This window comes from Lontra canadensis, unplaced genomic scaffold (genome assembly GCF_010015895.1).
Source record: "Lontra canadensis isolate GAN:19392208 unplaced genomic scaffold, GSC_riverotter_1.0 scaffold28, whole genome shotgun sequence".
Lineage (NCBI taxonomy): Eukaryota > Metazoa > Chordata > Mammalia > Carnivora > Mustelidae > Lontra > Lontra canadensis.
The window spans coordinates 18,382,561-18,400,710 of NW_022631022.1; the positions used below are offsets into that span (position 1 = coordinate 18,382,561).

The 18,150-nt window shown below is 53.7% G+C and overlaps 1 protein-coding gene across 3 annotated transcripts; it reads left to right on the forward strand.

Annotated features, from left to right (window-relative positions):
• Positions 1 to 2,746: 2,746 nt before the first annotated feature.
• Positions 2,747 to 10,673, forward strand: ISLR2 (immunoglobulin superfamily containing leucine rich repeat 2). Of its 3 annotated transcripts, XR_004383580.1 has the most exons (4): positions 2,747 to 2,897; positions 3,228 to 3,324; positions 5,903 to 6,013; positions 7,375 to 7,401. XR_004383580.1 is itself a non-coding variant. In XM_032865031.1 (2 exons), the coding sequence occupies exon 2, from the start codon at positions 7,396 to 7,398 to the stop codon at positions 9,640 to 9,642; it is 2,247 nt and encodes a 748-aa protein (XP_032720922.1). In that variant the 5' UTR covers positions 6,757 to 6,792; positions 7,375 to 7,395; the 3' UTR covers positions 9,643 to 10,673. The 3 variants fall into 3 exon arrangements, 1 of the variants encoding a protein (XP_032720922.1); XR_004383581.1 differs by lacking the exons at positions 2,747 to 2,897; positions 3,228 to 3,324 and adding an exon at positions 5,320 to 5,484; XM_032865031.1 differs by lacking the exons at positions 2,747 to 2,897; positions 3,228 to 3,324; positions 5,903 to 6,013 and adding an exon at positions 6,757 to 6,792 and having other exon boundaries at positions 7,375 to 10,673.
• The last annotated feature ends 7,477 nt before the right edge of the window (positions 10,674 to 18,150 follow it).

Below are 18,150 nucleotides of genomic sequence, written 5' to 3' on the forward strand. Positions count from 1 at the left end.
GTTACCACCAAGCATGTCACCCCAGCTGCTGCTGAAGCCTTCCAGTGCATCAAGGGACACAAGTCTCAGGCAGAAGCCCCATTAGGGGTGGCAGAGGAGAGAGAGTCTGGGCCTGCTGATGTCACTGGGCCACTGAACCAACCAGACCTGAAGCCAGATCTGCTTCCTCCCTGCAAGATCATACCCACAGAGTTTAAAACACTTCATATTGGGAAGTTTGTTATCTGCAGATTGAAACCCTCCTTCACCCGCTGCACCCTACTATGGAGGGACTGGCAGCCCCACTCCCCGCTCTGGGGAGATCCAGTCTTGCCTGGGCCAAGCTGAATAGCTAAGCATGTTGCCCCTCGCCCATGGGAGTGTTGCCTCTTCAAGGCAGGGGTTCCCCATCTTCAGCAAGACAAGCACAGACCCAGATAATTACATGAAATGCCACTGGAAGAGCTGTCGTTAATTTTGATGGCAATAAAGGGCCTTGCCAGCATGTTAAGCTAATTTCCTGAAAGCACTAGGAGGAAGGTTGTGGACTGGATCCCAGATTATTAATAATGTCGAGCTTCATTTGAACCGTTTAGGAAATTCCTCCCAGTTGCCTCCAGCAAACTGCCACAGGTTGCTACTTCCCTCTGAAATCAACAGCCTTCCCAAATGCAAATGTGGATTTTTTGTTGTTGTCATTTTCCCCTGGAAAATAATTAAAGTCACAGTGCCCAATAAATACTTAAACAGATTGTGGTTTTAATTAAAAACCTTCCACCAGGGCTGCAGCTGCAGGTCTCTCTTTCCAAAAAGGCACACTGGTGACAGCTACAAGCATGAGAATCTGAGTTTCAGTATTCTGATTGTTGCCTATGCCATGGAGGGTGGGGCAGGGAGGGAGTAAGGAGAGACTTGTGGGGGAGGCAGGACACAAGGAACATCTCAACATATCTGTACCCAACTCTGGAAGGTAATAATAATGACTAATTCTGGTTGTTGTTAAAAAAAATAATAATAATTCCTGGGGTGCATGGGTGGCTCAGTGGGTTAAAGCCTCTGCCTTTGGCTCAGGTCATGATCCCAGGGTACTGGGTTGGAGCCCCACCATCGTAGGGCTCTCTGCTCAGCGGGGAGTCTGATTCTATCTCACTCTCTGCCTGCCTCTGTGCCTACTTGTGATCTGTCTGTCAAATAAATAAATAAAATCTTTAAAAATAATAATAATAATTCCTTTCTGAGCACTAAGTGCCAAGTACTGGGTGCTTTGCATGCATTGACTCACTGAATCCTCACAGCAACCTGATAAAATAGATATTCTTATTTATGATCTTTTTCTCCCTGAGGCACAGAGAGGTTAAATAACTTGGCCAAGGTCACACAGCTAGTACCTGGTGGAGTCTGATGCTAAAACCCTTCCTCCTAAACACTCCATTGAGTGTGTATGAGGGGAGGGAGAGATGGACGGGTTACCGTGGGGGTACTATCATAAACTGGCACTGGCTTCCCAGAAGAGTGAGCTTTCTGCTAGAAATTAGAAAAGAAAGCAGCTTCTTAGGGAGAAAGGTGGGAACTCTATGAAGGTGTGTTGGGAGGCAGGGGCACAAAGTGCAGAGCTGCAAGGTGGGAGCCATGAGTGTTACAGAGATCTTGCGGGAGTGCAGCTGCCGGACGGATCTCCTGAGTGCTGCCAAGCATCGAGAATCTGATGCCCATCTAATGACTTTCTGAGGCCCTTCCCACATCCTGAAATCACCCACGTGCCAGTCGCCAACTGAATCGTTCGCACAGTGTTGTACGTCGGGAACTTTTCATTAAGCATCTATGACTTCCGATCTCGCAGGGTTTTTTTTTCCCCCACCTTAGAGCCAACAGATTTTCTTTTTCAAGATCTCGACATTTTAGGTTCCTGACAAAATCAGAAGACTTAAGGGCTGTATTCTAGAACCCTCCTACAGGTCTCAAAGAGAAAGCGCTCACCCCGCCCGGGATGGGTGGGTGGTGGTGGGGGGGGGGGTTGTTGGTGAGGAAGGCACATAGGAAGGTTTCCTCCCAGGAGGGTCTATTCGTTCAGCCGACATTCTGAGGGTGACTATTGTGCCCTGGGTGCAGGGAACACAATGGGGTGCGAAGCGGGGGCTGTGGCGGTGTTGGGCAGAGAAGAAGAAGTTGCAGATTCCTGGGACGCAGACTGGGTGGCGTGAGAAGGAAAGGTTCTGTGCCTTGAGTAAGCGGCCCCCAGACTGCTGGACCTCGGAGCAGGGACAGCGCAGGGTTTAGGGCGGCGCTCCAGCCTCCGGCTACCATTGCCCCAGCCTCTGCGCCCGACAAGTGGTGTCCAGCAGGGGGCGCTCACGAACCAGGCCTTGGACCGAAACCTTGAGTCCACACAGCCGCGGGAACGACTGCGAGGGTCCACTGGGTTTCCACCCGCCCCAACCTCCAGACCGTTCGGGTCGTAGAAGTCGAAGTTAGAAGTCAGTCCGCAAAAATCTGCCCGGAGCCACAGCCCTCGGCTCCTGCGTCTGCCTAAGTTCTGGACCCCAGCCTGGTCAAAAAGATTCCGATTCTGGGACACCCTCCTCCTCCCTCCAACTCTGGCGGCTTAGAACCTTGAATCTCTTTTCTTCCCTCACCTACGGCAACGCACCTGATTAGGTGCCTGTTTCTTTAACGATCAAAGACGTGGGCGGCGGCGGGGGTGGTGTGTTCGCTCTCGGCTCCCCAGCCCCTCAGTAACTGTACCGTTATTAACATTATAGACATCAGACCTGCTCCTGCGCGCCCTGGCGGCGCGGGGCGAAACGTGTGGTGCTCTCCCAGCTGAGCCCGGAGGCTGATCCTGGAGTCGTGGCTCCCATCCCAGGCCTCGGCGGACTCTGCCAGGGCAGGCACTGGGCGCTCCGGGGTCGAAGGCGGGGGTAAGGGTTGTCTTCCCCACACCCCCCGGGGCCGGCTGGGGGAACAAAAGCGCTTGCTGGAGAGTGGGCGGGTGTCGCAGGGACCCCTGGGAGTCTGAGCTCTCGTCTGGGTGGCCACCACATCCTTAGCCGCCGTCCTGGCCCCGGGAGCCCTGTGTCCCTGCCGAATTCCCCAGGCTTCTGTCTCCCCGGCAAGTGAGCCTAGGAAATGGGGTCTTACTTGGCCCGCGGGTCGGGGAGGTTCCCGGGACGCTGGAGGGGCGGGTCCCTGCGGGCCTGGGAAGCTCTCCGCGGAGAATGAGCGAGCCCATTCTCCCTTCTACTCCCCAGCCTCTGTCTTCTAGTACATCAGCGCTTCCAAGTTGTCCCTCGCCCGCCTGCCTACCTTTCCGCCTCCAAGACGACGGCAAAAAGAACCAGAAAAAAGGTGAAAACTGGGTGGAGGGTCCACAAGCTGTGCGCCTCCCCGCCAGAGCCTCAGTCCCCAGCCTCTCTGGCCGGCGCCCCTCCCCCGCGCCCAGGAAGTCTCCAGGACCGACGACCCGACTGTCCAACCTTGCAACTGGTCCCTCACCTCCCAGACCCCTCTTCCAGGACCAAGACTCGCGGGAACGCCCCCCACCCAGCGTTCTCATTACGCACCCCCCCCGCCCCCGCCCCTCGCCCTTGCTCCGCGGACAAAGAGGCTATACCAGACCCGCCGACCGCGCCACTCCCTGGCCCAGCCTCAGGGACTCATTCGCAGACTAGGGGGCTGCTTGCGCTGTCCCACTGCAGAGTCGAGGTGCTCTCAGCGTTCCACCCTCCTTGAAGACACCATCCCTCTCAGGGCGTCCCTGTGCCCCTCCCCCAGTTCGTCTGTGAGGCCCACAAGCCCAGGCAGGTGGAGTGAAGTTCTGGGTTCTCAATTCTGGTCGGAAGGAAAGAAAGGTGCTGGTCCCAGCCCGCTGGGCCGCCTGCAGCGACCGCAGGAGTAGGAGAGAGGGAGGGATGCCGAGCGTGCGAGCGCGGGTCGGTTCATATTTAATTTACAAAAGATCCTCGGAATGAGTCGGATAGTCTCTTCAGCTATAGCGCTCCCCGTCTGTCTCTCTTCCCCACTTCCCCAGCTCATTAAAATGCTCAACACTCAAATCGGAAGATTGATCTCCTCAGAGGCCCCAAACCCGGGCCATCGACCCACCGGCCAGAGAACCCCCCGTCCCCTTGGGGGGGGGGGCTTGGGGGCCGCGCGTGCCCCGAGAGAGCTCTATGTCTACGGAAAGGACGGGGGAAGGGAGGAGGCTGGGGGGGGGGTGTCTCCTGGAGCCAGTATCCCCTTCTGGATTCTGGCGGGCAACTCTGTCTCTGGGGCTGCAATGGGCAGTGAAGGAGAATTTTAGCCAAATGCCTCGACATTCCTGTGCCTCCACCTCCTCGTCGCTTAAAGAAATGTCGGGGTTTCGCCAGAGACAGGGAGCAGGAGTCGGGAACAGCGAGTATTCGAATCTGCCGAGGCCGGCTGTTGTGTAAGGGTGTGAGACATGCTGGCGGTGGCGGGCCGCGGAGGCTCTGGGGGCTAAGTGTGTGGGGTTGACGGTGTGTTTGCTGGTGAGGCTGTGAAGGCGTTGGCGAGGGAGGGACAGTGAGAGAGATGCTCCGGCCTTAAGTTCCCAGCCCACACTGCTCTGGAGGAGCTGACGTTTTGTAACCATCCCTGTGCTGTTGTCTGCCGCAGCCCCGGGGCCCCATTTTCCCGGAACTGGCAAGATCCGAGGGTGAGGCACTTGGGTGCGTCCAGGCTGTCCCACTGGGGAGGCGCACCCACCGCACCCGGGAACGCGCACAGGCGGCTCACTGGGCTGTGGGCTTCAAGCGCTGGTTTAGCTACGAAACAAAAACAAAAACAAAAAACAAAAAACGAGACTTAAAAGAGTATGGCTTAAGAGGCTGGCCAGGGCGGCGGTGGGCTGGGGTCCAAGCGTTTCTTTCCCGGGCTCCTGGCGGGGTCGTGCGCTCGCCTCTCTTCGGGTTGGACTGGCGGGGGGCGGGGGAGACCATCTACCCAGATCCTAGCAAAAATAGCAGGGAGGGTGAGACGCTCTGCTAACACTATCAATTATGCATCGTGTTGAACGTGGCTTCGGGGAGGAGGCTGGTAGTGGGGAGGGGGGTGCGGGAAGGAAGGGTTCGCGGGAGCCCGGCTGCGCACAGCGCAGCAGGTCCTACTTCAGGTTTGTCTGTGCCACAGCGGGCATTTGCAAAAAGAGTTTAAAGGCAAAGACACGCCCCCCCCCTTCAGTTGTGCGCTTTTCCTTCCCCCAAATTCCTTAAAGATGGTTTGTCTCACGTGTTGCGGGGCGTAAAAGCGGCTCTCGTTCAATTAGCAGTGAAGCTCCCCGGCCCTGGCGGGACCAGCGTGTGAGGGTGAGTGAGCGTGAAAGTGTGTGTGTGCACGGGAGGGAGAGAATGGTGAGTGTCCCGAGTGAAGGTGTGCCTTTGAAAATGTGTATGAACGTCAGGAGGCCTCAACACATTGACTTGGTAATTATTACATGATGATGGATAATTCTACCATGTGAAGGTCAACTGTGCGGACGGTGTGAAGGTCTGTGTGTGTCTGTATCAATGTGTTTGAACGTGGTGGGGGGAGGATGGCGATGTGATTAGGCATAGTGACAACGTCTGCAGATGTGTAAATGCGGAGGTACATGGGGTATGGGTGTGCATTGAACTGGGAAGAGCCCAGATGAGAGCGATGAGTGTGGGGGGCGCCCCTTGAGCCCAACGTGTCTCAGCCTCTGGGAGAGCCTCTACGGCTTTAACAAATGTGGATGATGCGGGAGGTGGGAGAGGCTGTGCGCGTCCCTGCCTCACCGGGAGCGCGCGCGGACTCTCTTCAGTCAGCAGCCAGCCAGACGTGGGGGGAACAGACGCGGAAGGAAAAGCTGAAGCGAGACCTCAGGGCTAGGGAGGTCCTCATACTTACCTGTCCCTTTCTCTGCCCCTCCCTGTCTTTTCCACAGCCAGCAACAGATGTGGAAAACGCCCCTGGGCAGTGTCCTGGCTCGGAGACCTCAAGTCTGGAGAAGGGGCTGCAGCCCGAGGGCAGTGCGCGAAGAGTCAGCGAGCAGCAGGTAAGCCGCGGGACCGCCCCACAACCTCAACCCAGGGTTATGGTACCCATCTGGGTTATGGTACCCCAGATGGAGCTATGGGGGGGAGCACGGAGGGGTGGGGAAGGGCCCTCCCCCGGGAGCAAAGGCAGCGTGAGGGAACCCGGGTTCCCAAAGATGGGCTTGTGGGAGGGGCTCTGCCCAACCTGCAGGGAGTTCTAGGTGGGAGCGGGAAGTCTCCGAGAAAGCGCGTTTGTGTGGCTGTGTATAAGGTTTTAAGGGGGGGGGTGTGCTAGGCTTCATGGAGCTGTAGAAAAGGGACAGAATCCTGCGCGATGACCTGTCTTTTGGGGACTCCTATACCCTCTGGGAGCTGCCAGGGCTCCTCCGTGATGGGAGGGGGGATTCTTTGAATCTTTAGTGACATCCTCCTCAATGCTCCAGGTCCATGCATGGGGAAGGACCTCCTTCCTCAGACAGAAGTTGACACAGCAACCTTGGTTCTCCCCTCGAGGGAGTTGCAGCCCAGGGCAGGCTGCTTCAGTATGGGGGGGATGGGTGGCTGGGAGCCTACTGCCCCCGGTCCCGCCTCCCTCCCACCTCAAGTTCTCTATCCGCTGGGATTTCGGTCTCAGTGGAGGGCTTTTGTACATGCGCAAGCGAACGCCTGTGCTGCCTGTGTGCGGGTGGGTTCGTGTGAGGACTTGTGTCCTTGTGTCTGTCAGCTCACACAATGAACAGGAAAGCACCGCGACGGAGAACCCTGTCCGGATGCTAGGTTCAGCTGAAAGAACAATGAGGTCTCCAGGGTATAGTGTGTCCATGTCTGGGTGTCCTTGTGTTTGTGTGCTAGAAAATGTGCTGTGAACCTCTAAACCCCTGCAGAAGTTGCAAGTTTGATGGCGGTGCCCAGGCTGTGTTTGTGTTGTTGTGTGAATGCATGGGCACGTGTGCGAATGCGGTGAGTGGGACAAAGAGCTTGAGGAAAGACAACAGGCCACAGACATAAATACTTTTTCTGTGTACCCTTGTCACGGAGTTAAACGAAGGCTTAGAAACACACCTGCGGGTCAGGGCAGAGCCCAGAGCAGACAGGAGAGCGGCTGAGTCTCTGGAGTGCCAGACTGAATGGGTAGGTGGGAGTGGGGGGTAGGGGTCGAGGCACAAGTCCGCTAGAAAAGGAAGTCAGGGCCCGAGAGAGAGCATGCATTGAATCCTGAGACTTTTATTGCGCCCCCACTCGTGTCCAAGAGACACTCTTGGGCACAGAGGAGAAGGTTCCTGGGGCCCCAGGGTCTGCCCCAGACGGGTTTGCGGAGGCAGAGCTTAATAGGGAGAAGGAGGCTGGATCTCATAAGTCACCTTCTCCCCTCTTTCCCCAGCTTCCATCCGCAGGATTCGCGATGGTGCCCTTGCGGGTTGTGTGGCTTGCCTGGGCTCTGCTAGGAGTGGCCGGAGCATGCCCAGAGCCGTGCGCCTGCGTGGACAAGTACGCGCACCAGTTCGCCGACTGCGCCTACAAGGAGTTGCGCGAGGTGCCGGAAGGACTGCCGGCCAACGTGACCACGCTGAGTCTGTCGGCCAACAAGATCACCGTGCTGCGGCGCGGGGCCTTCGCCGACGTCACGCAAGTCACGTCGTTGTGGCTAGCGCACAATGAGGTGCGCACGGTGGAGCCCGGCGCCCTGGCAGTGCTGAGCCAGCTCAAGAACCTCGACCTAAGCCACAACCTCATATCCAGCTTCCCGTGGAGCGACCTTCGTAACCTGAGTGCGCTGCAGCTGCTCAAAATGAACCACAATCGTTTGGGCTCGCTGCCCCGGGATGCGCTGGGTGCGCTGCCCGACCTGCGCTCCCTGCGCATCAACAACAACCGGCTGCGTACCCTGGCTCCTGGCACCTTCGACGCGTTAAGCGCACTGTCCCATCTGCAACTCTATCACAACCCATTCCACTGCGGTTGCAGCCTTGTGTGGCTGCAGACCTGGGCCGCAAGCACCAGGGTCTCCTTACCAGAGCCCGACTCCATTGCGTGTGCCTCGCCTCCCGCGCTGCAGGGGGTGCCGGTGCACCGCCTTCCCGCCCTGTCCTGTGTACCACCCAGCGTGCGTCTGAGTGCTGAGCCCCCGCCCGAGGCACCGGGCAGCCCCTTGCCCGCCGGCCTGGCGCTCATGCTACACTGCGTCGCTGAAGGACACCCCACACCCCGCCTGCAATGGCAACTTCAGATCCCGGGTGGCACCATAGTCTTAGAGCCTCCCGTCCTGAGCGGGGAGGACAACGCAGATGGGGCCAATGACGGGGAGGAGGAAGGAGATGGGGATGGGCCCACGCAGACGGAGGCCCCAACCCCGACTCCAGCACCCGCTTGGCCCGCGCCCCCAGCCAATCCACGTTTCCTGGCCCTCACAAACGGTTCCCTGTTGGTGCCCCTCCTGAGTGCCAAGGAAGCAGGCATCTACACCTGCCGAGCCCACAATGAGCTGGGGGCCAATTCCACCTCACTACGCGTGGCAGTGGCGGCTGCCGGGCCCCCAAAGCACGCTCCTGGCGCCGGGGGAGACTCTGAAGGGCAGGCCCCTACTTCCGAACGCAAGTCCACAGCCAAAGGCCGGGGCAACAGCGTTCTACCCTCCAAGCCCGAGGGCAAAATCAAAGGCCAAGGCCTAGCCCGGGTTAGCATCCTCGGGGAAACGGAGGCGGGGCCGGAGCAGGAGGAGGAAGTGGCAGGTGAGGGAGAGGAAGCAGAGGACCAGATCTCTGCGGATCCGGCGGAGGAGCAACGCTGTGGCCACGGGGACCCCTCGCGGTACGTGTCCAACCACGCATTCAACCAGAGCGCAGAGCTCAAGCAGCACGTCTTTGAGCTGGGCGTCATCGCGCTGGACGTAGCGGAGCGCGAGGCTCGGGTGCAGCTGACGCCGCTGGCAGCGCGCTGGGGATCTGGGCCCGGCGGGGCTGGGGCAGCCGGGCGGCCGGGGCGGCGGCCGCTGCGCCTGCTCTACCTGTGCCCAGCGGGGGGTGGCGCAGCAGTGCAGTGGTCGCGCGTGGAGGAGGGCGTCAACGCCTATTGGTTCCGCGGCCTGCGGCCTGGTACTAACTACTCAGTGTGTTTGGCGCTAGCCGGGGAGGCTTGCCACGTGCAAGTGGTGTTTGCCACCAAGAAGGAATTGCCCTCGCTGCTGGTTATCGTGGCTGTGAGCGTATTCCTCCTGGTGCTGGCCACCGTGCCCCTGCTGGGCGCCGCCTGCTGCCACCTTTTAGCCAAACACCCCGGTAAGCCCTATCGTCTTATACTGCGGCCACAGGCCCCTGACCCCATGGAGAAACGCATCGCCGCCGACTTCGACCCGCGTGCTTCCTACCTCGAGTCCGAGAAAAGCTACCAGGCAGGCGGCGAGGCAGACGTCGTGGAGCCAGAAGAGGCTCCCGGGGAGAGCCTCGACGAAGACGCGGAGCAAGGGGACCCAGGTGGGGACCTGCAGAGGGAGGAGAGTCTGGCGGCCTGCTCTTTGGTGGAGTCCCAGTCCAAGGCCAACCAAGAGGAGTTCGAGGCGGGCTCTGAGTACAGTGATCGGCTGCCCCTGGGCGCCGAGGCAGTCAACATCGCCCAGGAAATTAATGGCAATTACAGGCAGACGGCAGGCTGAACCCCCAGCCCCACCGGCCTGCCCATTCCCATCCCCCACCTTGGGTGCCTGGGAGAAGAAGCCTAGGGCTGGCAGGATGTACGCCCACCACCCCACCCGCAACCTTCACTTACTCCGCCCCTTTACCAGCCCCGACCTTCATTACTGGGGACTTCGAGAGGGGAGTGGGATGACTGCACCAGTTCCCAGCCACCCATTATCATCATTGTCTTTGAGGGCTCAATTCCCCTCCACGGCAAGCAGTTACTCACTCTCCTCTCTCCCTATAAAGCACCACCCGCTGACCAGGAAGCGGAATCCACGCCTCTCCATTCCCACCCTAATTGTTATCTGAGATATCTGCTCTGCAGCCTGCCCCACCGTAGGCTCTGGAACCAGAGGAAACAGAGGAGACCACGGAAATATCTGGTGGTAATACTGTGGCGTGGGGTCAGCCAGGGATCCGCAGCAGATGTCCCTTGCGTGGAGCGCTGTAGGGTCCACCTGGACCCCTACTCCAACATTTCTGGGGTGCACGTCCCAGAAGCCAGGAATCCGTGGCAACTCCCCAGTTTTAGTTTCAAAGTCCCCTTGCGACTGGGAAACAAACCCTTCTGTCCCCCCACCCCCAATCCGCTTCTAATCGGCTGGAGCCAAGCCTGGTGCCTGGGGCGCCTTTCAGCTCCGCGCTCCGATTTTCATATTTTCGTGTTTTGTTTTTGTTTTTGTTTTTTTTTCCTCAAAGACAGCGACGCTCCGGGTCCGGTGCTAACACCCCCTCCCCAGCCTCTGGGAAAATTGGATGTGTATGAGGGGGTACAACAGGGAATCCGTTTTCTCTCTCCGGCTCTCCTAGCTTAAAGCGACGAGGAACCGCGCTCGCTTTTAACGCAGAGAGCGTGGGCTTGGTCCTCGGTGAAATTCGTTGTGGGTGACTTGGGGTTTCCGGAGTTCAAGCACTCCACAGCTGGGGTTCCGCTGCTGCACGTGGCCCAGACCTCCGTTCGAGTTGCGCTGGGGGCAAAGGAAGCCAAGTGCGGTCTCCCTGGGCCGCGTTTCACGCAAGGGCTTGCGCCCTGGTTCGCACAAAGCCTGCTCGTGACGATGCCTCGGGATCGGGATGGAGAAAAGCCCCTGGGTCCTCGCGTCTCCCCGCCCCGCCCCTCCTTCCACGAGAACAGTATTTGCCTGGCGTGTAGTCCTAGACGAGCGTGGTCTGTAGGAGAAGTCTGTGTTCTGTAAAGTGTGACCGTGTAGTGTAGGGGGGCGGGCGGGCGGGCAGGCAGGTGGGCGGGGAGGGAGGGGGCGGGAGGGTGGACGCGGCGCGGCGACTGGGGCGGGGTCCTTTTTTTATTCTTGAAGGTAAACGACGGGATTGGGATTGGGGGTGGATTCGGTCGTCGGGACTTGCCCGTCCGCGAAGCGCAGCACAAGTGCGGCCCGGGGCGGAGTAGCTCCCCCTCCCCGGAGCCCGCGCCCTTTTCTAAAGGCGTCTGTATGTAAACAGTCAATAAAACAATCGATTTGATCTGGGATTGGTGACTCTTTGTGGGGTGGGGGGGAGGGAGACAGAGGAAGGAAGCCTGGGGGATGCTGGAGGAAAACGCAGTAGGAGGGAGCCCCCAGGATCCTCCCATTGGGATCCTTTGTGTGAGTTCGCGTTGCTTGGACTGTCCTGTGATTTTGCCAGGTGTTTACACCCGGCACCCGCTCCTTCTTAGGGCCTCCAACTACCCGGCCGCAGGGGGCGAAACCACGTGGGCTTGAGCTGGCTGGAAATGAGTGGGAGGGGCTTCAGGGAGGGTGGGGTGGTCCCTGCAGACTGAACGACAGACAGTTCAGGGGCGCCTGTGTGTGTGTGGAGGGGTGGGCCTGAGTGTGTTGTGTAGCTGCCAAATACTCCTTGGGTTGACATAGTCGCTATGATGGGGTGTGGCTCTGTGTGTGTGTGTGTAGACTGCCTCGTTTCTGTTTCAACTCCAGTCCCTCTGTTCTCTGAGAAGCCAGTGGGGGAATTCACAGGTGCATGTGCTCATGCCCAAGCGTGTGCCTGTGTGTGTGTGTGTGTGTGTGTGTGTGTGTGTTTATGTTTGGGGGTGCTCAGTGAATGATGGACAACTGACAAGGTCTGTGAGTCTCTTGGGGTGAGTGGAGGTGAGTAGAATCTGGTTGATTGAATCCTCCTAGAAGTGAGGCTTCTTGTGTTGAGGAGAACAGGAGAAGGAAATGGCAGGAGCCAGAGCGGGAGCTGTGGTCCTGACCCGCCTCTGGTGCTTGGGTCGGGCTGGCTGTGAGTTCCAGCTGAATCCCCTGGCAGAATAGGGAGTGGCCAGGAAGGGAGGCTCTAGAGGAAAGGCATAAAAATAGGGGAGCAGATTGAGATTTCGTCCCTACTCTCCAGCTTCCAGTTTCTTCTTCCTCACCCTGACAGTGAGTATTAAGACTTCCTAATTGGACCAGTGCAGGCTGGGGACTGGGCCCATGTCCAAACACCCAGCCTCCTATCCTAGCCTGTCTCCTGGCAAAGACGGTGGCTGGGATTCTTCCCAGGGCTGGAGCCTCGGTTCCCTGCTCAGACCAGCAAACTTGTGTCAGAGAACAAGTCCCTTCTGAGAGTCACAGCTCCATTTTGCCCCTGCAGCTCACCTCACTGTTGGGGACACAGCTCAGAAATATCATCTTGTATTATAAAAGCTTTGTTTTGCTTGAAAATGCTGCCTTTGAGCAGGGGGCAGGGACTGGCTCAATTTTTGTAACTGGTTCAGGAATCCACCCACATGATTGCATTGGGCAGAGGCCTGGCTGGGCGGGTGAGGGCTTAGCAGTTTGGGCCTAACCCAGTTCTCTGGTCATGGGTATAGAGGGAGAGGGGAATGAAGGGATCCTTCCTGTCCTCCCTAAGGATTAGGGGTTTTGCTGGAGACCCCCTAGAACCCTGAGTGCCCCAGGCAGATAGGCAGAGTTCTGAGAGTTCTTCCCCTCCTTTGTCCTGGGCCAGCCTTCCTAATGGAAGGGCAAAGCCAGGCCCAAAGGCTCAGCTCCTAGGACAGGACTAGGCGGGTGCTGGAGGTGGAGGACCAGGGTGCCATGACACCCTATTGACTGTCCACTGGGATACCAGTCCCCTCTGGCCCTTACCAGCTTCTGTGCAAATGGATGATTGGCACGTACACAGAATGTTCTCCAGGCTCTGGCCTTCCTTCCTATCTCTTTTTTAATTTTATTCTTTCATTTCCTCCCCTTCTCTCCTTTCTCTTTTCTTTTTCTTTCTGCATCTACCTTATTTCTTCATTGAAGAATCTCTTAAAGGCCCAGGGTTGGAAGGAACTGTGAAGCCTTGCCCAGCGGAGACGTCATTCCTTCCTCAGGTGTTTTAGGAGCTCCATCGTGCTTACCCAGTGCTGGGTGTGGTGTCTATATGGGGTGTTTGTCCAGATCAGATGAGGGTCCCCAAACATGGGGTGACGATTGGGTGGAAGTCAGTGGCAGGGTGGGAGGGGAAAGAATTCACCTGAGGCAGAACAAAGAAGACAGACGCTTATTGAATCCACCCAAGGGAGCAGAGGGCAGACCCCAGAGGAGCAGCTGTCTGCAACTGAGGCAGTGGGTGGGGGCTGTCTTTAAGAGGGGGAAGGTAAGGAGGTAAGGTAACTATGGAATTTGCCTTTTTTGGTAACTGGGCCTAGTTATAAGCAGCCCATTGTTCAGTGAGGGCCTCTGGATATTTTGAGTTGGGTCCCCTGTATTCAGCCAGGGGGTCTCTGTGGCCCCTTTCTACATTCCATTGTTCAAGCCTATTTTCCTACACAATGGGGAGCTCACTCTTGCTCTGTCCCCCAAGTGACAGACTGTTGAGCTGTATAAAGGCCACATCTCCGTGAGATCCCGCAGAGGTCTGCTGATGTGTACCACCTCCATCCCTTACTCCAGGGCTGTAAAGCTTTCCATTCTATGCAGATTTTTTTTCATGTCTCCAGGTCCTGTGCCAGCTTAGCTCTCTCTCTTGTGTATTTTGTCGTAAAACTTAGCTGGATGCGGCAAAGGAATGGAATCGAGTGGGTTAGGAATTCGTGTGTGTGTGTGTGTGTGTGTGTGTTGTAAGCACATATCGAGGGGACCTGGAAAATGCTCAGAGAATGCAATATGACAGCGGTAGCCTTGGAACTCAGAGCAATTTATCAGGAGCAGTAATTCTCTGAGCTACAGAAACCAGATGCCCAGGATGTGGCCTTGAATCAGATTGGAAACCTGTCTGCAGGAAGGTGATTTGAAAGGAGTGCCCCCCTGCCCCCCCTGCCCCCCCCAAGTGTCTCCTAAAGATCAGCAGGAATGAGAACCATCATGAAGATCAAGGACAAAGGGACACAGGGCTTCTTTGAGAAAGAAGCATCTGGAACAGACATCCCCACACACCCACACACCCCCCCCACACCCACACACCCCACACACACACCCCGCCCCCGCCAGTCGCCCCATGCTTCCAAATCTTGTGTTTGGAATGCAGCCCTCCACCCATGACACTGGCATAACAACCACAAGTAAAGCTAACATTTCTAAAGATTACTCAAGTCAGTAAATGTTTGGACAGTTAATCCCTGGAGGTGAGGCTAATCTTGATTTTCCCTCCTTGATCTCAGGGCAGAACATTTTGGTAGGGAAAGGAAAGGGGATGGCGTCTTGCTACAAGGTTCTTGCCCCAGATTCATTCATATCAGAGCCCCAGTTATGGTATACTCCACGGGGAAAGAAGGAGCCTCTGCCCAACAAAGAGACATCATCCGCAGAGAAAGAATGATGATGTCTGAGAAACTGAGAGAAACTGGAGGGCCTTTACCTTTCAGATATGACGTGCATTTTCTACCGAAAAACCCAACCTCAGGGACTAGGACCTAAGAAAGGCCCCAAGTAGAGACCCTAAATTGTGAAATCTGACCTAACAAATACCTTTACCTTATAAATTGCCAACATGAAGATATTGACAAGAGCAATTCTGTTGGAAGATTGGGGATGGGGCAAGCAGAGCCATTTCAGCTGTGATGTGTCAATTAATTGATTGCATTTGTAACACACCCACCTACACATATGTGTTCAATGACAAGATTTTGCCTTAGGACTCGGTAGAGAATTATGCACTGAAAATGGAAGGTCTGCTGTGACTGGCATATAAAAGAGATTGAATTAGAAAATGTCTTGCAGTATTAGCATTTAATTCTAAATATGGCCAGCTTTCCTAATGAGACTTGATATGGATTTTTTAAAAAGCCATCCAGAGACCCCATGATGGGCAGAAAATAAAACCAATTCGTTGGGTTAAATCAGTTGGAAAGACTTTGTACCATTCCTTGGTTGAGCAAGTAATTTAGGTAATTTGAAGATGATATGATTTTTTAAATTGTGCTAATTGCTCATGCTTTGTCTGGACATGTGAATGTAAGTTTAATAATTAAGTTTTGGTCCACATGGAATAAGGAAAATAAATGTTTATATTTTTATCAACTGTTTATGGCTTAAACATGTCCCCTTGTGTATTAGGAGTTAATTTGGTTTTGGTAAATTAGATGCATTTTCTCTTAGCAACACTCTAGCAAACTGGTCCTTAAATTGAGTCTAAAAGCCATTCGAGGCGTCTAGCCATTTGAGAGAAAAACTGCCACAATCATAAACATCAGAGAGGAACTTCGTAAGAATTGATCAGTGTTTAAATAGGGAAAGAATGGGAGTGGAGAATTAATTATCAATGCTTTTTTTTAGTAAAAGTGACTTTTGTGTATTTAGACAGACTAAAAATGTTAATGGTCACCTAGTAAATATTAACAATCAGTAATTAAAATTAATTAAATTAAGTTAAAATGACTTATTAATAACATTTATTGAACTCCTACCATATTTCAGGGACACACATACTATGGAATTTATAATCATTACTTTATTAATCTTTTTGATAATCTTGTGTGGTGATAATATTATTATCCCAACTTAGGCAAAGAAAACCAAAAGCGGAGAGGGTTAGTCATTTGCCAAAGGTCATATAGCTGTGATTTGCAGGATTGAGGTTTGTACTCAATCCTGCAAAGAGGATGGCTAAGATGGCTAGCAACAGAGCTCTTAGCCATAAAACCAAACCTCCTTCTGATACCTCTATAAATCAGATTAAGTGAAGGATAATATATTTTATATAACACTAATTTTGCTGCTGATTATCAAGTTTGTCTAGAAAAAGAGTTTCTCTTGCAGTCTCTCTTATTTCTCAAAATAGCCATCTTATCCCCAATTACAACAGTTATGCGTGGGACGCCTGGGTGGCTCAGTGGGTTAAAGCCTCTGCCTTTGGCTCAGGTCATGATCCCAGGGTCCTGGGATGGAGCTGGGCATTGGCATTGGCATCGGGCTCTCTACTCAGCAGGTAGCCTGCTTCCCCTCCTCTCTCTCTCTCTGCCTCTCTGCCTGCTTGTGATCTCTGTCTGTCAAGTAAATATATAAAATCTTTAAAAAAAAAAAAAAAGCTAAAAAAAAAAAGTTATGCTTGATTAAAAGTAAATGGGTAGAGCCACTTAGGAAAAATATTTGGCAGTATACAAAGGTGAAAGATACATTATAGCTTATGACTCAGCAATTTCACTCTCGGCATCTCCCTGATCGAAGTGAGCACGTAAGCCCATCGAAAGACAAACGGGTCTTTTGGTGGACACAAGTGCGAGAACGTTCTTCATGGCTTTATATGTAATACCCCAAATTGAAAATAACCCACATAGCCACCAAGGGTAGAATGGGAAAAATAAAACTGTGGTATATTCGTATAATAGAATAGGACAAAGCAATGAAAAACAAACAAGCAAACAAGTTTCAACTTGTTTCAACACACAGCAACATGCACGCCATAATGTTGAGGGGAGAAAAGCCAGGCACAAAAAAATGCGTAACATGTTATTTCATTCATATGAAGTTCAAGGCAGGCAAAACTAATTTGGGGAGAAAGAAGTCAGAATAGTGTTGGAAAGTACTGACCAGGATTGAGAAGATGTTCCAAAGAATGTTCTGAGGTGCTGGAAATGTTCTCCATCTTATTCTGGGGGGTGATTTCAGGAGTGTTTATGTGTGTAAAAATTCACCCAGCCGTATATTTAAGAGTTGTACGCTTTATTGTATTTGTTATACCTCGATTTTTAAAAATGGAAAAATAACCCTTGGAAATACGGCCACCACGTAATACGTACTCAGTACAGAACTGCACTGTCCAGCACAGTAGCTACTGGCCAATGTGGTTATTTAAATTTAAAATTTAATTAATTAACATTAAATAAGATTCAAAATTCAGTTCCTCGGTCACATTAGCCTCATTTCAGGTGCTCAATAACACCACGTGGCTAGTGGCTACTATATATTGATTGGGTAGCAGAGAGGACAGAACATTTTTATCATCAGAGAAATTTCTATCGGTGGTGTTGTTACAGAAAAATGAAAAATCCAGAAGTGTATAGAAAAAATAAGTTATTATTGGAGCGCTCAGATGGCTCAGTCTGTTGAGTGTCCAGCTCTTGGTTGTGGCTCATGGCATCATCTCAGGGTCGGGAGATCGAGCCCTGCCTCGGGGTTCACGCTCAGCTCAGATTCTCTTCATCTCCCTCTGCCCCTCTCCCGGCTTGCACATGCGCTCTCTCTCTCTCTAAAATAAAATAAATAAATAAACTCTTTTTAAAAAAGAAAAAAGAATTTATTATCTATATAAACCCCATCCCATGGAGAGCGGAGTTAACCTTTTTACATTCTTTCCAGTCTTTTTCTGCAGAATTGTTCTTAAATTACGTAAGTAGCACATTCTTGTCCTAAGGTCATTGAATAACGGACTCACTGAAACTTCCCTTGTCCTCCACCTGCAATCCCAGAGCTCTCCCCAGGGGTCATCACTCTTATGGGGGATGGGGGGTAACCGGGATCTTTTCGGACCATTTTTGCAGGTGTTTCTAACCACGCACATATCTGTATGGAAATATAAGCAGTGTCATTAACACCACCCCCATTCAGGGAGCTTCCCATCTGGTTCAGTTCAGTGTCCCCAAGGGGATGTGTAGGCTGTTATCTCCACCATCCACACCCCACCGGGATCTAGGGCTCTACTCCCCTTCTTGAGCAATGGTGGTCCTGGGATAGTATAAGAACGATGTCAATAAAAGATTATGAAAACTGCAAAAAAATAAAGAAAGAAAGAAAGAAAAAGAAAGAAAGAAAGGAAGGAAGGAAGGAAGGAAGGAAGGAAGGAAAGAAAGAAAGAACTGATATCACCTAGGCTAAGTCAGACAAAGGAACTAAGCATAGCCTCAGTGTAGAGCTGACAGGTGCTCTCCTACTGGGTGTTCCTGGAGCACGGTGCTGACCGGGAATTAAGTGGAGTGTTTACTCCACACTGCCGGAATGGAGAGCTAGCCTGTGGCCCGGGGCCAGCCTGCTGGTGATGCTTGCTAGGGGGAAGCCTGGGAGGTCTGCATGCATGACTCAGCTCCCACTGGAAACTCTCACAAAGGTCTTGCGCTG